This window comes from Trichechus manatus, unplaced genomic scaffold, assembly GCF_000243295.1.
Source record: "Trichechus manatus latirostris isolate Lorelei unplaced genomic scaffold, TriManLat1.0 scaffold00032, whole genome shotgun sequence".
In the NCBI taxonomy this organism is placed as follows: Eukaryota; Metazoa; Chordata; class Mammalia; order Sirenia; family Trichechidae; genus Trichechus; species Trichechus manatus.
The window spans coordinates 5,278,752-5,299,564 of record NW_004443968.1 but is presented as its reverse complement, the minus strand read 5'-3'; the positions used below and the strand labels follow the sequence as shown (position 1 = coordinate 5,299,564).

The following is a 20,813-nucleotide window of genomic DNA, read 5'->3' as shown; positions in this document are numbered from 1 at the left end:
ATTTGTAGCAAATGAAAATTACTCTGTATAACAGTAACATAAACAGTTATTGTTTAATAGTGTGGATTTTAATTGCGTTGAAACCCTTATTTGAATTCATTTTGGGGCTCTATTTACATTAGTAAATATATATACATATATGTATATATATGTGTGCATACATATGCATATGTATACACACATGCAAATATTAGCAAATGTAAAAGTAACAGAACTGAATCATTACATTTGGTTTACTTAAAAATTTCCTGTTGCAAATGAAGAAAACTGATTATTTTCAGGGCAGATTCCAAAAAGTCTGGGCAGACATGCTTAAGGTTGTTTTGAATTAATGGATGCCATTTGAATTAGTTTCCTACCCTACACCCAGAAAATTATAGGATTCATATTTTCATTAAAGGATATATTTCTACAGCAGATATATTAAGATAGATTATAGGGTCTACTGGCCACATTAAGGATTAGTAAGAAGACTGCAAGAAAGCTTTTTGTTTTTTAAAGCTTTCCTTTTTCTGGATTCTACCTGCTTGTTCAGTGGACTGAACAGTTCTTTAAGTGAACCACTACTTAGTAATTAGTTCTTTTTAAAGGTATCACAGTGGTTAAGGGTTAGGCTGCTAACCAAAAGGTCGGCAATTTGAATCTACCAGCTGCTCTTTGGAAACCCTCTGGGGCAGTTCTACTCTGTCCTATAGGGTCGCTATGAGTCAGAATCAACTCGATGGCGACAGGTTAGGTTTTTTTGGTTATTTTCGGAAACGACCTCATAGGAAATATGAAGGATACAATTAAGAGTTTTAGAAATACAAAGCAAGAATCCAATCAAAGTGTTAAAGGGTAAAGATAGAATTTTTAAAAGTCTGTATTTAAATGGTACATTATGATGGAAATCATTATTATTTTGAATTACAACAACAGTGTTGCTCAGGAAATCAGTATTTTTCTTCCAAGTATGTGCACATTGCACTGTTAGACTGTAGAACTATCTGAATGCTTTAATTCTTTTTATGTATGCAAATGCTAATCTTTTGTGTATGTTATATAAATGCAAACGTAATTGTAGAACATTACGTTAGCATGTTACATCTGTAAAAAGTGGTTTTTAAAACTTTTTGCCCCTTATTTTTCATATTTTAAAAGATCTGCAAAACGTAATAAAGTTTCTATTTTATTTTTCAATCTAAAATGGTAGCTGGTGAATTTAATTGAATAAAGCAAACTACACTTTCAATCTATTTGACCTAGACATATAATGTGAGATAGATCAAATTCCTACAGGTTTACCAATTCCGATTTCCCACTTGTTACACTGAAACAAAATCCACTGAATTATTTATAGGATATGAATGAAACAGTACAACAAATTTTAGACAAATGTTCCTTGGGGACCCTCAGGGAAGAAGACCCAATGAGGCATGGTCCATGACTTCTTCATAGGAAGTCTTGGGTCACAGTCATGTAACAGTATACCTATTTATATGTAAACTTCATTATTATGAAACAAAAAACAGCTTCAACTTCCAGAATGTTAATTTTTAGAAACTACCAGCAACACAAAGAATTGAGAAAGTTCTTTGGAGTTTTTGTTTTTCCAGTGAAGGACTTTGTGCTGTGGTGATTTTTTTCCCATTTTTAAAACCAGCTTGGAAATTTTTGCTAACTCCAGAGCTTTAAACTATGTTAAGGTAAAGCTATTTACACTGTACATTTGACGATGCTGAGAAGGAAAGATGGTTAACAAGATCCTCTGAATTAGCATTCTCTGGTATCCAGTGACGGAGCCCTGGTGGCACAGTGGCTAACACTTGGCTGCTAACCGAAAGGTTGGCGGTTTGAACCCACCAGCTGCTCCACAGGAGAGAGACATGGCAGTTTGCTTCCATAAAGATTACAGCCTTGGAAGCCCTATAGGGCAGCTCTACTCTGTCCTGTAGGGTCGCTATGAGCCATAATCAACTCAATGGCAATGGGTTTGTTTGTTTTCTGGAAAACCAGTGTAAGTCTATGACACCAATGATTATACTAATAAAAACAAGCTCGCTGCCTTTGAGTCAATTCCAACTCATAGCAACCCTATAGGGACAGAGCAGAATTGCCCCACAGGGTTTACAAAGCTGTAATCTTTATGGATGAAGACTGCCACATCTTTTTCCTACTGAGAGGCTGGTGGGTTCGAACCACCAACCTTTCAGTTAGCAGCTGAGCACTTTTAACTACTGCACCACCAGTTGTTGCTTACACGAATACACTGTCTGCCAAATGTCTTAGTTTGCTAACACAACTTTTTCCCTAACCACATGTCTACAGTATTCTTTTGGTGGTGGTGGTAGTGGTGGTGTTCAAGAGTACCTGATACTGGACATTCTGCTCAATAAATTCATAGTTATTTTACTTGGTGTCTTAGTTATCTAGTGCTGCTATAACAGAAATACCACAAGTGGATGGCTTTTAACAAAGAGAAGTTTATTCTCTAACAGTCCAGTAGGCTAGAAGTCTGAATTTAGGGCACTGGCTCCAGAGGAAGGCTTTCTCTGTCGGCTCTGGAAGAAGGTCCTTGTCGTCAGTCTTCCCTTGGTCTGGGAGCATCTCAGCACAGGAACCTCAGGTCCAAAGGATGTGCTCTGTGGTATGAGGTCCCCTGTCTCTCTGCTCACCTCTTTTATATCTCAAAAGAGATTGGCTTAAGACTATCTAATCTTGTAGACCTCATCAGTATAACTGCCCTAATCCATCTTATTACATCATAGTGATAGAATTTACAACACACAAGGAAATCACATCAAATGACAAAATGGTAGGAATACAATACTGGGAATCATGACCTAGCCAAGTTGACAGACATTTCTGGGGGACACAATTTAATCCATGACACTTGGTTAGGAGCCCTGGTGGTGCAGTGGTTGAGCGTTCAGCTGCTAACCAAAAGGTAGGCAGTTCGAATCCACCAGCCACTCCCGCCCTATGGGGCAGTTCTACCCTGTCCTGTAGGGTTGCTATGAGTCGGAATTGACTCGATGGCAGTGGGTTTGGTTTTGGTTTTGACTAGGTTAAATCTTGATTAATTATTCCTACCAAGTAAATACCATATATTTAAGTAGGTTCAAAACAAGACATCTTAATATAAAACAAAGGACAATTTAATTTTGTTAATTGTAAACAAATACAGAAAAATAGCATTATAGCAACAAAAAGTTTTGCTTGTTATACAGCAATTTTAAACACACTCCACCAACAAGCAATGTTTTAAAGTTTATCTTCCTATTGTTAAAAACCTAAACTTACAGAAAAACACCAGAAGTTAGTGTAACAGTAGATTTATTGTGAGTAGATACAATTGGAATCAGGCAGCTGAAAGTATCGGGAAGGTACTCTGAAGAGGAGACAGTGAAAGCAGGTTATATAGCGGGGTCCAGGCTGAGGGTCATTGTAAAATTCCTTCCATGTTGGTTTCTCAGAGCATGTGAAGAGCTTTAGGGTCAGTCAGTTGTAAAAACAGTCATTAAGGACATGCCATATATCCTAAAACACAGCTTCCAGTCAGACCTTGGGAGTTCCTGCCTCTCGAAACTGCTGCACATAGATAATTCTCCAAAAGAGCCCAATGCCTAAGGCAAAATAATCTCTTCTAAACTGCTTACTAAGCTATTACTTGACCTGAAGGTGACTCCAGGAAAACCAGTTCCTTAAAGGCTCAAGTTTCAAAAGGACACCTAAGGGCAAATGGCCTGGGTGGGTCACCCCAATTCCACAGCCACAGAAATCTGGATTCCAGAAGAATTAAAACAGTTTCTCACTATGATATAATTTAATAGTCTCTGAGATTTTAAGCCAGAAAAACACAACTCATGCTGGTAAATCACCTGCAAATACTTCCTGCCTGTTTTTCTCACTATTAACTTACTTTAGAATTGTAAAATTATATTCCAAATAGGGGAAGACAATGCCCATAAGAGAAATGGCTGGGGTCCTCCATGGGTAAATCCTTGCTCAAAGCTCTGCCTTATTATCTGCAGGACTGAAATGGTGGAGACAAACTGAACGCTACGGAAAGAAATAACTTTACCTTCAGTGTATTCATTTGATACAAACAGGTATCTGTAGATTTATAATAAAGCAAGTAAACAGAACTGTAGAGATAAGATTTCTATGAATTAAATGTTACTTGGCTAAAGTACTGAAGAATGAATACTGAATGAATAAGGAAGACTGAAGAAGAACTGATACATTTGAATTATGATGTTGGCAAAGAATACTGACTAGACCATGGACTGCCAGAAGAACGACTAAATTTGTCTTGAAAGAAGTACAACCAGAATGCTCCTTAGAAGGGAGGATGGCAAGACTTTGTCTCATGTATTTGGGCATGTTACCAGGCTTGACCAGTCCATGGAGAAGGACATCATGCTTGGTAAAGGGTCAGTGAAAAAGAGGAAGACTCTCAATGAGGTGGACTGACACAGTGGCTGAAACAATGGGCTCAAACATGGCAACAACTGTGAGGATAGCATGGGACCGGAAGTGTTTCGTTCTGTTGTACAAAGGGTCGCTATGAGTCAGAACCGACTCCATAGCACCTAAGAACAACAACACCGAAGAGGTGAGAGAATAAAACACGTACATTAATTAGCGATCCCAAATGACTTTATTTGTCCATAACTACTGAAAACTTCGTGAGGTTTCTACTCTAAGTACAGGAGATTGCTACTTTAAAGTACACTTGTTTTATTAATGTTTTCCATTTAGAATCTTTTAAATTTTTGATAAGCTCCTTTAAAAAAGAAGTAATTCACATATAGTCAACACAGCACTAAGCTAATAATCGTCCTCACACTGCCTTAAATTATTCGAGGAAGTATTTGCCACTGGAAGTGATCTTTTTCCTGAGAAAGTCGTATTACAAAATGGCACAAGACAATTTATATTTTCTTCAATTTTCCCCACTATAAGATGCGAAAATCAAATTATAGTATGTTTCGTGAGGAAAACATGTTTGTTTCTTAAAGCTACGTTTTCTGTCATTTTCCAAGCTACAATTTTTTTTAGGGTGGTAACCAAATTTAAATTAAGAATTGATGATTTCTGTAAGGTAAGAGAATGAATATATGTGGAAAATTCTGATTGGTGTTTAAACAATTTTTATAGGAAATTGTTTACAAATGGAGAAACTAAGGCACAGAAAACCAAGCTCAGTTTCAAGGTTGAGTCTAATAGTACAGGTAGAAATAGAATCTGGGTCTCTGATTCTCAGGTTAGCAGGTCGTGGACGGCATTTTCTAAAGCGGAAAATAAATTATTTCTTTTGGTGAGTAATATTAATAAATCCTTTTTATAATATATAATATGAATTTCCATGAATATCTTTGGCATCTGTCAGTCTTTGGAGGCTGAGATTTTTAGGTATTTTCCCCCAAAATATAAAAAGACGGGAGGGAGGCTAGCTTTTAAGTTAAAAAAAAAAAACAGAAGACTAATTTTAATTTTAAAATTACCTGAGTTTCATCCTGCATTATTATATAAATCAATTGTACAGTTTGTAAGTCGAGTGAAACACAACAGAGGCTACTACACCTCAGACATTACACATATGCATCCTGTAGTGAAATTTATATGACTAGAACTTACTTCACATTTTTGTATGTTACAAAGTTAAATAAAATGTCTCTCTGATTTTTCATTAAGTCCAACTATTTGAAGATGTCAAGCTTATTACAGTAGGATGATTAATTCATATATTGTATGAATGAAGCCAGCCCCACATTCAAGTATTTATACTATTCCCCCAGGTGAATGTCACTTTCAACTGGTTGAGACGTGAGCTACAAAATTTATATAGCTCAGCTAGGCCCCTTTCCTGGTAAATTTGCTGTCAATCATAAAACTTCCAATCTCCAAACTTTGCACTTGTAAGAGCTCAGGTAGGTTTAAATAGTCATAATGTAGTAGCACACAACATAGCATGTAAAACTAAAGTTATTTTCAAGTTTCTTTGTTTTTTAAAGTGCTCCATGTGCAGTATTAAATCAAATTTTAGACTACAGAAATCCATTATGATGACTAGTAAATAGTTTCACAAAAGATCAAAAGTTAAACAAGAATAATTTGTTCAAGTATGAATGCATAGACTGAGAGATGCAAAGGCTCTTTAGGCACAAAGGAATCCAAATAATTATTTAAAAAATCCACTTAAACACATAAAAGGATGACAGAGGTGTTTACAGGGAATGTCAGAGTGTCAGAGGTTAATCTGTAAGCTAACTACTATGTAAACAAAACGGTTCTACAAGTTTTGGTAACAACTGTCCAACACAACAGGAACAAAAATAGAATACTTACTTATTCCTTATCAGAAATAAAGAAAACAATCCTGTCCGAATGTTCAGAAACTGTTATCATAAAAATTTTTTGAGAAATATTATGGCTAATAGGTTGCTTCATCCATGTTGTCATCACTGTCTGCACCAAAATCATCTCCATCTTCAAAGTAAGAATTAATGTAATCATTTTCCTAAGTGAAATGAGATAGTCCTCAGTAAACATTAAAATGAATAAACAGTAACATTATGAAAGAATACAATGTAGGTTGTCCCATTAGTCTAAAATTATAAATACCAAATTGAGGTAATAAAAAAATACATCAGGCTTAAAAAACATATCTGCTTAAAAAACACATTAGCTTTCACTCAAGTCTACCTATGCTGTTTTCTTCTTCAAGACCACCACCTCCAACTGTTCTCCTGGCATCAAATAGCTAAGAGAATATGAAGGGTTTCCCAATATACCTTAGTGGAATGATACAATTACCAAGAGTCAACTAAACCACTAAACACTTATTTCACCAAATGCTGAGACACTCAGGAAACAAGCCAATTTACATTAACATTCATTACACAGAAGTGAGGTTTTTGGTCACAAAGCAAACTGAGCATAAGCAGAGAGACTTTTTGCTTGCTATCAAAAAAAAAAAAAGGCCTCAAGATAACTAAACCAAACCTGGAGGATGACATATATTCCATCCAGGGCCCCTCAATTTCCTCTAGATGAAGAGGAATTAGGCCCCCCGGGGAACATTTCCAATTCTCATGGCTGATTAAGACTATTATCCCTGTGAATGACTCAGAAGCTATCTGTGCTTTCTATCTTTAAAGAATTAATTCAAAAATGTATTTTGGATACAGATTAAAATAAATTGAAGAGAGTTATCAATCAGCTGCTGTGTGTGAACTGTATTTGGATTCTGACCGGAACAAACTAATTTGAAAAAATGTTTTGGAGGCATTCGGGAAAATTTGAACACTGGCTTGATATATAATATTAAGGAAATATATTTGACTGTGTTAGGTATAAATTAATCTCCACATCCCTACTGTCTACAACAGTAACTATGGCTGAGTAAGCAATAAACAGAAACTATTTCCAAAAGAAAGTCTCCTGAATGTCAGCTTTATTATTTTTTTTGAAGATTTTATCTTAAAGGGGGGAATATATGTACACATGAGATGCATATAAAATATGATGGACAGAAAGGTAACTTGAATTACTCAGATAAATATTTCATTACTTTGTCTTCCTTGAACACTCTAAGTCTCTGCATCGAGCTCAGACCCTTCCCTCTCCAGAAGTTGGCCTGGCTTCTCTATTGCCGAGAAATCCAACAATGTCTAGAAACCTGGCTGAAGCCTGGGGCCAGTGTACCTGAGAGGGGTGACATGGTTGAGAGTTCAACTGAGGCCACCTTGTAAATGAGACCTTGGCTAGGATACCTCTGTGGAAATATAAGAAAGCCAATTTGTACATAAAAGTGGAAATGAGTTAGGAAAGGATACTCTACTACTCCAAATCAAGTAACTTGCCACTTGTGTTTTGGACATGGGCACCTCCAAGTATGTTTAGTGATTCAAATCAGGTAATTTTGTGATGTTAGTAATCTTGATATAGGTATGAAGTAGCAGACCCTGTTGAAACTGATGGCTAAAGTAAGAATTTCAGATTATCTCTACAGTTAATTTATCCAAACTATCCTTACTTCACTACCATTACAAAATTGGATTTTGATTCAATGATATATTCTGTAATCTAAGACATTCTTTGTGATTTTTTTTTTTTCAACCTAGTGATTCTCCCTACTTGCTGAAGACTCCTACCAAGTTATCTGATTCCAGATCAGATACAGATGTATATGCTTAAGCAGGTAGTACCTGGCTTTCACTCCAGCCCTTGCTTCTTTCTTCAATTACAATATTCAAAAGACAGAAGAAGAAAAAAATAAAATCTGTACATGTCCTCAGTTTTATATATAGGTGTTACATAGATAATTTGCTCCATTTTACTCTTCAAAACAAAATGCTCATCAAATCCGCAATACACTGAGTAAATTAATTAACATTAATACCTATCTAATGTTAATTAATTGTCAAACAGACCAAAGATGCTAACCTTAAATTTAGTTCCTTTAAAGGAAGCCCCCATTCCATTCCTCACTCATCCTCTCACTCAGAACGTAAATCATTCTTCTATTAGAGAGATTTCTCTAAAAAATGAAATGTAATTATATAGGCCCACTAGGGGTATTCAGTACTCTGTGCTAAGTCTCGACACAGAATTCTGAAACAAGTAGAATTCTGATGTTTGGCTCCAACTTCTGTGTGAAGGTGCAATCACTGACTAAAAGTAAAGGTGGTAAAGTAGGGGGGCTAAGAATAAAGATGATTTGAAATAATTATTGTAGAGAGCTCACTTGACAAGACAAACATAGAAAACGTATTAGCAAGCAAAACAGGACTAGTGGACCGTGAAGTTTTTCGTGGCATCAATTTCTGTAATTCCTCAGCAGTGCTCAATAGGCAGGTTTGAAGGAGTAAAGGGGAGGACAGTGGAACAGAGCAAAGATTACTTTGGTCTAGAGTGTGTGCTGGAGAACAAGGGACAAGCATAATGGCAAGAAAGAGACTGAAAGGCTCCTTGGGGAAGGAAATTAAGACAGAGAACCAGTAAAGTGGACATATAGGAGCACAAGGACTGGAGTCTCACTCATGTCAAAGTGCACTGGGAATAAAAAATGATCTGGAAGGAAAGCTGGGTTCATATGTGATGTTTAAGTTTAAAATGTTTAGACTTAAAAATTATCTGGAAGAATCAACAGAGAATACTCAGGAAAATTCTTTAAAAAAAAAAAGTATAGCAGGGAAGATATGCCCTACAAATATTAACAAATAATTAGAAGCTTCTATTAACTGGAGCAGCTTAGTGTTGGTTTAGGAATAGACAGACCAATAAAACAGAGTCTGGAAATACATCTAAGTGGATACAGGAATCTAATAGCTAATAAAGGAAGAAGGTCAAATCAATAAGGCAGGCAAATTACTTAATAAATGAGTTTAGCAGCTGGCTAGCCAATTGGAAACAGATAAAACTGTACCCGTACCTCTTCCTTTATACTAGTATAAATTTCAAAAGAATCCAAAATTTAATGCAAAATAATTAAAGCATATAATAAAGGATTTCAGAGTTGGAGCAGTTTCAGGTGAAGAGAAGATGCAGAGTGTCGTGTGAGAAGCTGAAATGGAGTGAAGACAAAGGTCACTGGAATGGAGATGAAACTCTCAGCCAAGGGTTATTGAGTGAGGTATCTACAAAGTCCCACAGTGGTGCTGACCAAGAAAATTATCCTACTTAAAAATGTCTCAATTGATTCCAGTTTATTTTTAAGCACGCCATGTTCTAACAGCTGGAATTTCCAACTGCAGAGCACTGAGTCCTGACTCAGACATACACCTGAGGTTGGATTATACTGTTCCCTAACAGTGTCCAGAATCACTGGGTGGTGCAAATGGTTAACATGCTCGGCTGCTAACTGAAACTGAAGGTGTGAGTCCACCCAGAAGCACCTTGGAAGAAAGGCCTGGTGATCTACTTCTAAAAAACCAGCCACTGAAAACCCTACGGTGCACAGTTCTACTCTGACACACACGGGACTGCCATGAGTCCATGAGTCTGAGTCGACTCGAAGGCAACTGCTACTAGCGTCCACATGCACTTTGGGCCGTGAAACATATTAGCATTGCAGGAATTCTCCCGCAGGCCTATGTGAATAAGCCCTTAATTACCTAAATATCTGATTTAAAGTTTCATATAGATAAATCTTTATTAGACTAATTTGATCAATTTCCCAAACTTGTGGACTTCTGCTTACAAAGCTGCCTATCAAATTATTTTTATTTCCTAAATTCACTGTGGCATCATTATAATTTCAATGTTATAATAATTGTCTTGACACCAAAGACTTGATGCCAGTGATAGTAACATACTTCTGGTTCCCATCAACTTGTTTGCTTGGTGATTTTAAGTATACACTATATAGCTGATCCTGATTACATAATCCTTAAGCTTAGTACTTTGTTACCATTCCAGAATGGACCATTACCTCCTCTTGCTCCTCTTCATCGTACTCCTCCTGTTCTGCAGCGTCATCTTCTTCATCATCATCACCTTCTTTACTTTTCTCTTTGTTTCCTTCTTTCTCTTCAGTTTCCTCATCTGATTTTTCACCATCACCTCTCTTTTCCAATTCCTGGTATAAGTGAGTTCATTAACGTACAGAGAAAGGAGTAGACTTTGACCCAGCCTTAGAATAACGTAGTTACCTACCACCCTATTCTAATCCTCTCTTGCCTCCACCTAGGAAACTGTGAGCTCACTAAAAAAAAAAAAAAAAATGAGGCACTCACTGTCCTGTAATTACACTAGTATTGTCTTTGATTTTGTTACTTCATTATACGTCTCAGGTAATGATGGGGTTAACCATCTCTAATGCATAATGATTTATATTTATAATTTCTATCCTATCTCCTTCTAAAACACTTGAGATGATTCATTTATGAAGAATTTTCAGAATGTTATTTTTCATCCTAACATAAAAGGAAAAAATGAAAACTATTAGTAATATTTCAAAATGCTTGTGTTTTAGTTTAGAAGTGAGATTATTTAAAACAAAATCAAGTCATCCTGGGATGAATCATCCTAATTGCAGATTATCTATGTCCTGACCCCTTCTTTTCTTGATTAGTTATTTTCCCATTCCCAGGAATTTTCGCTTCTTAATGGATCTGGTAGGTTGAGAAGGAAAGCAGAGATTAAAAATCAAATCAGTGCTAATCAATATTAGCACTCATTAGCGACACTAAAAGAGGAAGCAAAGAAGAGATGCAGAATTAGAATAAAGCTTTCACTTGCCTCATGGTTCCAGTTATCTACCCTGTTAAAATCACTATGCTACCTTTCCATAGTGCACAAATTTAACTTTAAAACTACATCTTTATATTTCTATTATGATTACCAACAATTTCTTAATTTGATAAACGATCTATTTTCATTATTATATCTGTTCACTAAATTGTATTATGTTCAATTTGTACATGCGATAGAATTTCACAGGTTGGCACCAGCAATATTTTCACATATTAACACTCATAATTAAGGTACAAGATCACGTTAGTTAAGATGTGATTATTCTTAAAGAGTCATCAGAACACTAATGCATATATCTGTAAATACTCCATCTCTATTATAAGACAGTTGCTTTGTAGATTACATATATATATGGGGAAAACACATTTTGTACTTGGAGTGACCAAAAAAATAAAACCAAACCCATTGCCCTTGAGTCGACTCCAACTCATAGTGACCCTATAGGACAGAGCAAAATGATAGATGGTGTTGCAAGTGGTTTGCAATCCTACCCAGAGGCGGAAGAAAGTCCAGCCAATCTGTTTCCATAAAGATTACAGCCAAGAAAACCCTATAAAGCTCTGTTCTACTCTGTAATACATGGGGTCACCATGAGTCAGAATCAACTTGACAAAAAAGATTTTTTTAAAAATAATAATGAATACAAGTATACATATATAATAAACATTAATATTAATTAATATATGGTATTTTTATTACTATTTTAATCAGGTAATTAAAAAAAAAAAAAAACCCTTTGCAATTGAGTCAATTCTAACTCATACTGACTTTACAGGACAGAGTAGAACTGCTCCATAGGATTTCCAAGGAGTGGCTGGTGGATTCAAACTGCTGACCTTTTGGTTAGCAGCTGAGCTCTTAACAGTGCACCTATAATCCATAAGTCTGTGGAGTTAAAAGGGAATTGTAGTGCTACATTTGCCTCACTCTGTGCAAGGTATACACTATATCTAAAAAATCATGCTATTAACTACTATTTCATAATTAGTAGTATAATTATTTAAAGCAGTTATATGAAAATATTTTTAAAATACAGAATTCATTCAGTGCTACATAGGACCTAGAACGTCTTTACTTCTATCATTGCCACTCAGACATCTTTATTCCTACCACATAAATCAAACCTATAAATACTTCAATAAGTTAACAAAGAGCAAATTTATGCAACTTTTAAAAATTCCCTCTGAGCCACGTACACTGTCTCATAACTTCATTCGTTTTGTACTAGTTTGAGCTCTTCTACTTAATAGCTACCTTTTTCTCTTCTGTGAAATAAATCTAACCCTACTACTTTACAGATTTGTTGTGAGAACAAAATAAATAATACAACGTGAAAATACTTTGAGACAGTTCATTTATGGACAGGGAACAGGTCTTCTAGCTCAAATATTAAACAGTCGCCACTCTAGAGCCTCCTATATGTCATGAAAAAATGAGATGGTCAAATATTAGTTCACTGCTGTCTAATTATTCACACAATAATCATGAATTTGACTCTATGTCACTCCCTCTCTGCCCATAGAGGTTTTATTAAAATAAAACTTGCAACTGCTTTTGCTGAACAAATGAGCAACATGGGGGTCATCTGGAAACTAATTTTGCTCTATTAAAACTGCTAACTTACTGGGATTTCTTGATTTAAAATTCCAGTTTTATCAATGTGTGTACTAAAAGAGGTGTTAAAATGTACGGAATAAGTAGACACAATTTGTTCTGAGAAGAAACCACACTGAGAGGTCCAGATCAATCTTCCTTAGAGCACATCAGCATCTTCTTACCAGGAAGCTTTAAGTACAGCCAGAACCTACGTTCAATCAATACAAGTTGGCTAGTCTTGTAACCCCATCTATTATTCCATCACAGTTAAACCTGGTAGTTAGCACTGTTCATTTATCAATTCTCCTGGCTGTGTTTTAAGTCATGTTATCTCCAGTTAGTTCAAGTACTGGTCAAAAAATAAAGAGTTTTTGCTACCAAGCAGCTGTGACACCTTAGCTGAAAAAGGAACATTTTCTAAGCTTTGACTTCCTCATCTGTTAAGTAAGGAATAATAGTAATAATAACCAGCTCTCTCTGTTGCAGAGCCCTGGTGGTGCAGTAGTTAAGAGCTACAGCTGCTAACCAAAAGGTCAGCAGTTCGAATCCACCAGCTGGGTTTTGGTATTATTCTGTTTTTTCTGTTGTTGTGAAGTCTAAAGGACATAATGTATCAAAACAGCTCATCACAGACCACGGCACACAATCCTTTGTCAGTATTACATGCTGTCATTAATTTAAGATCGTCATAAATGAAGGATAATACATACATTGATAGTGGGAGTAAACTGGTATAACTTCCATGGATAACAATTGGACAATATTTATCTGTATTACAATGCATGTCACATTTAACATTTGACTCAACAAATCAACTTCTAGAAATTTACCCTATGCATGTGAAATTACATACTTAACATGAATTCATTGCAGCATTGTTTGTAATAGCAAAACACTGATGAAACATAATGCGCATCAATAGGGCACTAATTAAATAAATTATGGTTCATTCTTAAATTATAGCCAAAAAACAAACAAGGTAACACTACATATACTGATACACAACCATCTCCAAGATATTTTGTTAAGTGATATAATGAAAATGTGGAAAGCGTAATATACCACCATTTGTCATTTAAAACAAGGAGAAAAAAAATCTATTTGCTATGCATAAAAAATTTCTGAAAGGATATATAAGAAACTGTAACACTGACTGTCCATCCACAGGAAAGGAACTACGTGTCTGGAGACAGGGATGGGAGGGTGAAGTGTATTAACCTGAATTCTACATCTTTTTATTTTGGAAATATTAAAAAAATAAAGATATAAAAATAAGTTACACAAGGTTCAGTTTTCCCCCTAATAGAATCTTCTATACTTAACATAAGACACAGAGAAAAAGCACTGAAAAGTACACATACACCAATAGGAGAAAAAAAAATTAGAGAGTTTTTAAAAGAAATACATTTTTGGTATGAAACTCATGTTTTTTTCCCCTTGCATAATTCAAATCAGGGGGAAATGGGAACACAATAGAAAAGGGAGCAGGTTATAATGGTGAAGTGTGTTGACAAGGGAGGAGTGGATAAGTGCTTGGTTGCTAACCAAAAGTTGGTGGTTTGAACTCACCAGCTGCTCCACAGGAGAAAGATGTGGCAGTCGGCTTCAGTGAAGATTACAGCCTTGGAAACCCTATGGGGCAGTTCCCCTCTTTCCTACAGGGTCACTGTAGTCAGAATTGACTTGATGGCAATCAGTCTGGTTTGGTTTTTCGGTTATGCTGACAAGTGAGTGGTAAAGAAGGACAGGATGGAACCTCCATACCCTCCTAGCCAACAACTTTTAAACCTTTCCAGTTACCCTGTGCGCTAGGCTCGCTTCTGCCAAATCCACGTTATTAAAAAGTGAGAGAAGGCTGAAAAGCTGAAGAAGGCAGAAAGATGTATGACATTTTATGTTTTTTAAGTTCTCATATACACTAAGAATAAAACTTTACCTCAATTTTTTTCAACACATCAGTAGTATTAGTGACTGAAGTGACTTTGCCAGCGTCTGTTGCCTTTTTGGACTTTGGGCCTGCTGAAGTAAAATAAGTAGTTGATACATTTTTCTCTAACAACTGTGGATTATATTTCTTTGCCTTTCATATACTGTCTACCAGAATGCTATGTCATGATCAAGCTGTCACATAATTTGCAGACTGAATTAACGTTCTCAAATAAACAAAATAAATCATTGCACTATAACAATTTCCCAATGATAAGGAGTAAATGATAATCACATAATAGGATAAATTCTCTAAGAATGACACCTGATTTATTCTAATACTGAAAATTTGGACTGACAATTTATATTACGAGGCCCAAAACTGCTAAAATGTTAACTCAGGTAGAAGCACTAGGATACCAACGAAAGATTCTCACAAATCTGTCCTTTGCACCAGCTTTTTGCTCACTGATCAGTACACTTTATTTTAACCAAAGCAATTTTACCAGGTTTGCAAAATAAAAAAAAGTAGTACAGGATAAATATGCATTCATCAAGAAGTTATACTCAGCATAAGACATCATTCCTTACGGAATGAAGATTAAAATGGTTAAACGGAACACACCCATCATACAAATCTGGAAATTTAAAGCGTTATAATAAATGAAATTAAGTATTTTAATGGTTTTGAGATACACAAATTTGTTTTAGCCATATAAAAAAATATTTCATTTTGAGGCTGTTCTAAAGCAGCAGGGAATACAGAATTATTTCAAATATAGATCCTGCCTGTCTCTTACAAAAGCATTATGATATGCTACAAAACTGTCCCATTGTGATCAGAAAGTATTATAGTTCTTTTTCAAAATCAAACTAAATATAAGAAATTACTTGGTAAGAGAGGAAAATATGGCTCAGAAAGATGTAATTTTGTTAAAGATTAACATTTAACCTACCGAAGAAGAAATTTTTTAGTCTGTGGTGGATGACTCATAACTGATGAAATTACAATTTACTGTGTTATACCAAATTACCCCTCAGGGAGTCACTGAGTCCATGGCTCCCAAACACATATATTAGTGACGCTTTGCTCAAACAAAAGCAATACATTTAATGATGGGTAATTTTCTCTACCCCAATCCCTTGGGAGCAAAGACTGTTCAATGTGAACTGTGCTACATAAAATACAGTCTCATAGATGAATAAGATCTCAATATACAATATTGAGCCAAAAACGATTAGCTAAGGATATAATTTACTTACACCACAAAGTCTTTTTTTATAAGGCTCTTTCATCAAATTATTTTGCTTTCTAACACATAAGTCTGTTAAGTACATACTATAGGATACGGTCAGGTAAATATTAAAAATTGCTTATTTCTAAGAAAGTCGGTGGCAGACTCAAGTCCACTCAGCATTCTTCGCCACCTATCATTCTAGTTTTATAGAATGCCTAAACCTTATACACATAATTGGGGGAAAAGTATCAAACTAGCAAAATTTGTTGAAAGACTGTTTTAACTCCAAAACACTGGCATGAATATTTTTTCCACCTTTGGCCAAATATATAAAGACGGCAGATAGGCAAGTTAGAAAGAACCAGGGTACTTGATGGCACTGCTGACCAACCAACCCAACACCAATCTCCACCACTTATTTCTAAAATTCTTGTCACTAAGAAAAATAAAACTCTCTTTTTAAAGTCAATGTTAATTAGGTTTTCTGATACCTATAGTCAAATACATTTGTAATTAATACAGTAATATTTATTGATTGATTTTCATCTTTCAAGACTATTAGTTACTGAATTTTTTCCTTGCTGTTTGTGGAAGCATCATTTCCATTCTAAGTTAAACTCAAGCTACTTATTCTAAGTTTCAGACGGCCTTTATTTTTGCTTTTATTTCTTCTCTTATTTCATCACAACCATTTCAACCCGTATTCTCATAATCCACCTTGGCTGCCTAGGTCTTTCTTGGCCTCTACTCATTCTCATTTAACGACTCATATGTCTAGAGTAAAATCTAAAACTTTACACACTCCTGTGCTTCTTTTACATCTCTCTTCCTTTGTTGATTCAATCTTCTCTACCTGCCCATTAAATCTTGGAATTCCTCCAAGCTTAGGCTTAGGCCCTCATTTCTCTTAATTCTCTAATTTTATCCTCAACAATCTCATACTTTCTCACTGTCTCAATGATTGTATCTACGCTGATCACTACTATCTCCATCTTGAAGTCCATTCCCTGTATCTGACAAAATATTCCACATCTCTATCTGTGTATCTCAAAGGAACCCCCAAAACATGTTTGAACCGACCTCATGGTTTTCTCTCACAAACCCAGTCTCCATCTAATGTCTCTCCCCTCTCCCAGTCGCGTATTAGTAAACTCCTATACATCCTGCAATCTTAACTCCAATTTCATTTCCTCAGAGAACCCATCTCTGGCCTCTCCAAGAGGACAGTGCATTTTTTGTTGAATGTTTTTGCCCAATTTGACTGTAAGCTCCATGAATGCAAGAATTATTCCCACTTGGCTCACTGTTTTATTCTTCTCAGTCCAGTCTCTGGTAAGTGTAGCAGATGCTCACCAACTATTTACTCAATGAAATTAGTAAATTCTGAAGAACAAAATGGAAGCTTTCACTTTGGTATTTTTACGTACAACATAGAGTTCTACCAGTTACAAATTGTAAACCTTTTTGGCTAAAAACTTAAATGTAGCCAGTATAATTATTCAAAAAATTGCAAATATGTAAATGAAAGAGTCCACGTAACTGAAGTTTTTCCTAGCACATCAAAATTCCACAATTAAAGAAACAACAAACAAAAATAAAACAAAAAAACAACAGCAACGGATAAAAACAAGCTTTAGCAAACTAATCAAAATGCCAAACATATTTTAAGCAAAAGCACTGACAACACTGGGTGTTACTTCAGGTTGACAATTCCATACCAATAAAATTTAACCAACAACCCTTTCCTACCTGGATTACTATTATATGTTCAATGTACCTTTTTTGCATTTTTTCCTTGGCATCATCTCCCTTGGGAGTCTCCTCCAATCTATGTGGACACAAGAAGAAACATAAAAATTGCATTTTCCCCTAGGAATTAGTGGCACTGGACATAACTATTTAAAGCACACAATGACAGTTATCCATGCAATGAAAATGTCTTAGACTCTGATTGTACAGTTTTAATGTGAGAATCAAAATATAAAAGACAGTAACAGTTTTTCTTCTATAAAGAAAAAGTTCATTAAAAGAGCTTTGAAATAGTGCTACAAAACTTCCACAGCATTCTTTTAACAGCTAAATAACATTTTACATAATCAATTTTAAATGCAGAGGTTTTTATAACGATTAAGAATGAAAATGTAAAAATACATACATAGATAGGAAAATTATTTTATTGTGAATAAAAAAATTTCTAAAACAATATCTATAGACTTCATTAAAAAATAAATCTAACATATGTCTACATATATTATTCATGCAGAGAAAGCAGTAGGTTAGGAAATTGTATGGTAATTGTACAAGGGTGTTACTATTACCACAGTTAATTTCTTAAGTACTGTTTATTACTTGGCTATGCTGTATTTTGTAGGAGCCCTGTGGTGCAGTGGTTAAGAGCTCAGCTGCTAAGCAACAGGTCAGCAGTTCAAATCCACCAGCCACTCTTTGAAAACCCTAAGGGGCAGTTCTACTCTGTCCTATAGGGTCGTTATGAGTCAGAATCAACTTGATGGCATGGATCTTTTTTTTTTATTGGAAGTTTTTATGTTGTTCTGTGCCACTGAGTTGATTCCAACTCATAGCAATCGTGTAGGACAGAGTAGAACTACCCCATAGGATTTTCAAGGCTGTAATCTTTACAGGAGCAGACTGCCAGGTCTTTTCTCCCTCGGAGCGGCCGGTGGGTTCTAACTGCTGACCTTTTGGTTAGCAGCCAAGGGCTTAACCATTGCTACACCAGGACTCCTTAAGTTTTGAATAGTAAATAAGTATTTCTTATGCGATAAAGTTTCTTTCAAAAATTAAAGTATGTGATCACAATCCCAACATATACAAAGTGAAATAAACAGTTCTAATAATTATTTGAAAACTTTAAAATTAAAAACGTAAATAGTTAGGACTTTCGGCAACATGGCATTCTAGGCAGAAGCACCACACCGTCCCTCCACAGCAAAGATCCGAAAAACTAAGCCAAACAGAGAAAACAGCAATACGAAACCCTAAACATCATATGAAGAGATAAAGAACCCAGCCAAGCACCAAATGGAATAAGAAACTGACAGAGAAGAGAGAGGGAGGAGACATACATGCAGAGGTCCCCTATCAGCTAATGCAGCACGGATCCGCCATCTTGGACTCCTTTCAGAGACCAGCAAACAGGGGGTACGAGAAAACAGCTTCACGGAGCTTCCAGCAGGAGACAGAACAACCAGTAACTGGCAATATACGCTTTCCCAACCCCCACCTTTCTTCACCCCAATTCGGCCTCCTCTGCTTCCTGCGGCCACAGTCTCTTAGCCGGGAAGCACCGGCTGCTTGGATTCCACCCACCCACGCTGGCCAACTCCCTAAGCGCCATTCATTGGCTGCTGGTGTTGCTTTTTTCCACATCTTTTGATTTCTTCCTTACCTCTCACCACCTCCCTGGTCTTTCGCTCAAATACCTGGCTCCGTGGGCCATCTTTGTTTCTTCCTGAGAGGCAGTGGAGCTCTGATCAAGTGTGGAACTGCTTCATGGTCTGTGCTGCCATACTGGTGGGATCCCAGGGCTTTTGTTTGTTTTGAATTGTTTGTTTGTTTTCTTTTTCTTTTCTCCAGCTGGGAGCCCGTTCTGGCCGGGCAGTGCTGCGCAGCTTGGGACCTACCCCCTCAGCTTAACTGGATGCGCAGAGGGATCCCTGAGAGCATTTTTTTTGTGTTTTTTTTTTCCCTCATTTTTGGGGAGTTTTCCTTGCTCTTCTTTTTTAATTTGTTTTGTTTTGTTTTCCCTCTTTTTCCCTTTTCGTCTTTCTTCATTACTCAGTTTCTCGTCTCTCTATACCTTCCTTCTCTTTCTGTCCCCTGAATAACTGGTGCTGAATACCTCTACGCCTTCTAGCCAGGCTGTACTTCAACACCTGGTTACAACTTCCCCAGACCTTGTACCCAAACCAATGGGATCTATGGGAGCTTTGCTGTTTTCTTTCTAATTTTTATTTATTGATTCTTTTCTTTTTTTTTATTCTTCTTCCCCTTTCTGCTTTTCACCATTTCATAGTCTCTCATCTCTCTACTCCAATGGCAAGCTCCCCTAGCACTCTTTTTTGTTTGTATGTTTTTGGCTCCTGTTCCTTTCTCCTTTCTCCCATATCCATCTCAGCTCCACACATCACAATCTCCCCCCACCATGCTGCCTATGTGCACCATGCTCTTAACATCACACCACCAAGCAGCACAGGCACGGCCTACCAGAACCTTCCCTGCACTGATTACCGACCTGCCCTGGTGGCTGTAGTAAGTGCCACAAACAATCCATCCCAGCAACCCTCTTGAGCTAGATCTGCCCTGCTGTACCATGTCTAAGCAACTGACCCTGCCGAATGGAGGAGGTGAAAAGTATTGTGCCCACAGATGAGCAAACAAAGAACACACAGCCCATGTGCTCAGACATAGCCATATTAAAAAAAAAAAAGGATGAAAAAAACAAACCTACAATCACTAAACAAGAAAAATAACTACTGAATACCCTGAAGACAGCAGACAATATCAAAACATTTATAAAAACAGGATAGGATGCTTCCAGTAGTCGTCCAAAATAAAACATTAGATGACTTTCCAGGAGAAAAAAAGGCACTAGAACTACCTGACAGGGAATTCAAATCTCTAATACTCAGAATTATCCAAGAGTTGAAGCAAAAAGCAGAAAAAAATGAGGAAAAAATAGACAAATTCATGGAAAAGGCAGAAGAATTCATGGAAAATACAGACAAAAAAAATGGAAGAATTCAGGAAAATAATGCAGGAACAAAATGTCAAAATAAATTCACAACT

The 20,813-nt window shown here is 36.3% G+C and overlaps 1 protein-coding gene across 2 annotated transcripts in view; it reads right to left on the bottom strand.

Moving 5' to 3' along the window:
* Nucleotides 1–4,550: 4,550 nt before the first annotated feature.
* POLR3G (RNA polymerase III subunit G) overlaps nt 4,551–20,813 on the bottom strand; it is a 54,559-nt gene continuing 38,296 nt past the window's right edge. Inside the window, exons 5-9 of one of the 2 annotated variants that reach the window (XR_002823829.1) lie at nt 17,782–17,832; nt 14,777–14,859; nt 10,421–10,567; nt 6,334–6,505; nt 4,551–5,273 (exon numbers count right to left, since the gene is read on the bottom strand). Coding sequence is in view for 1 of the 2 variants with exons in the window: in XM_023730099.1 (XP_023585867.1) it covers nt 6,419–6,505; nt 10,421–10,567; nt 14,777–14,859; nt 17,782–17,832 (368 nt within the window). In the remaining variant the exon portion in view is untranslated. Of the gene's footprint in view, nt 6,506–10,420; nt 10,568–14,776; nt 14,860–17,781; nt 17,833–20,813 lie in introns of both variants that reach the window. The other variant, XM_023730099.1, reaches the window with a different exon arrangement.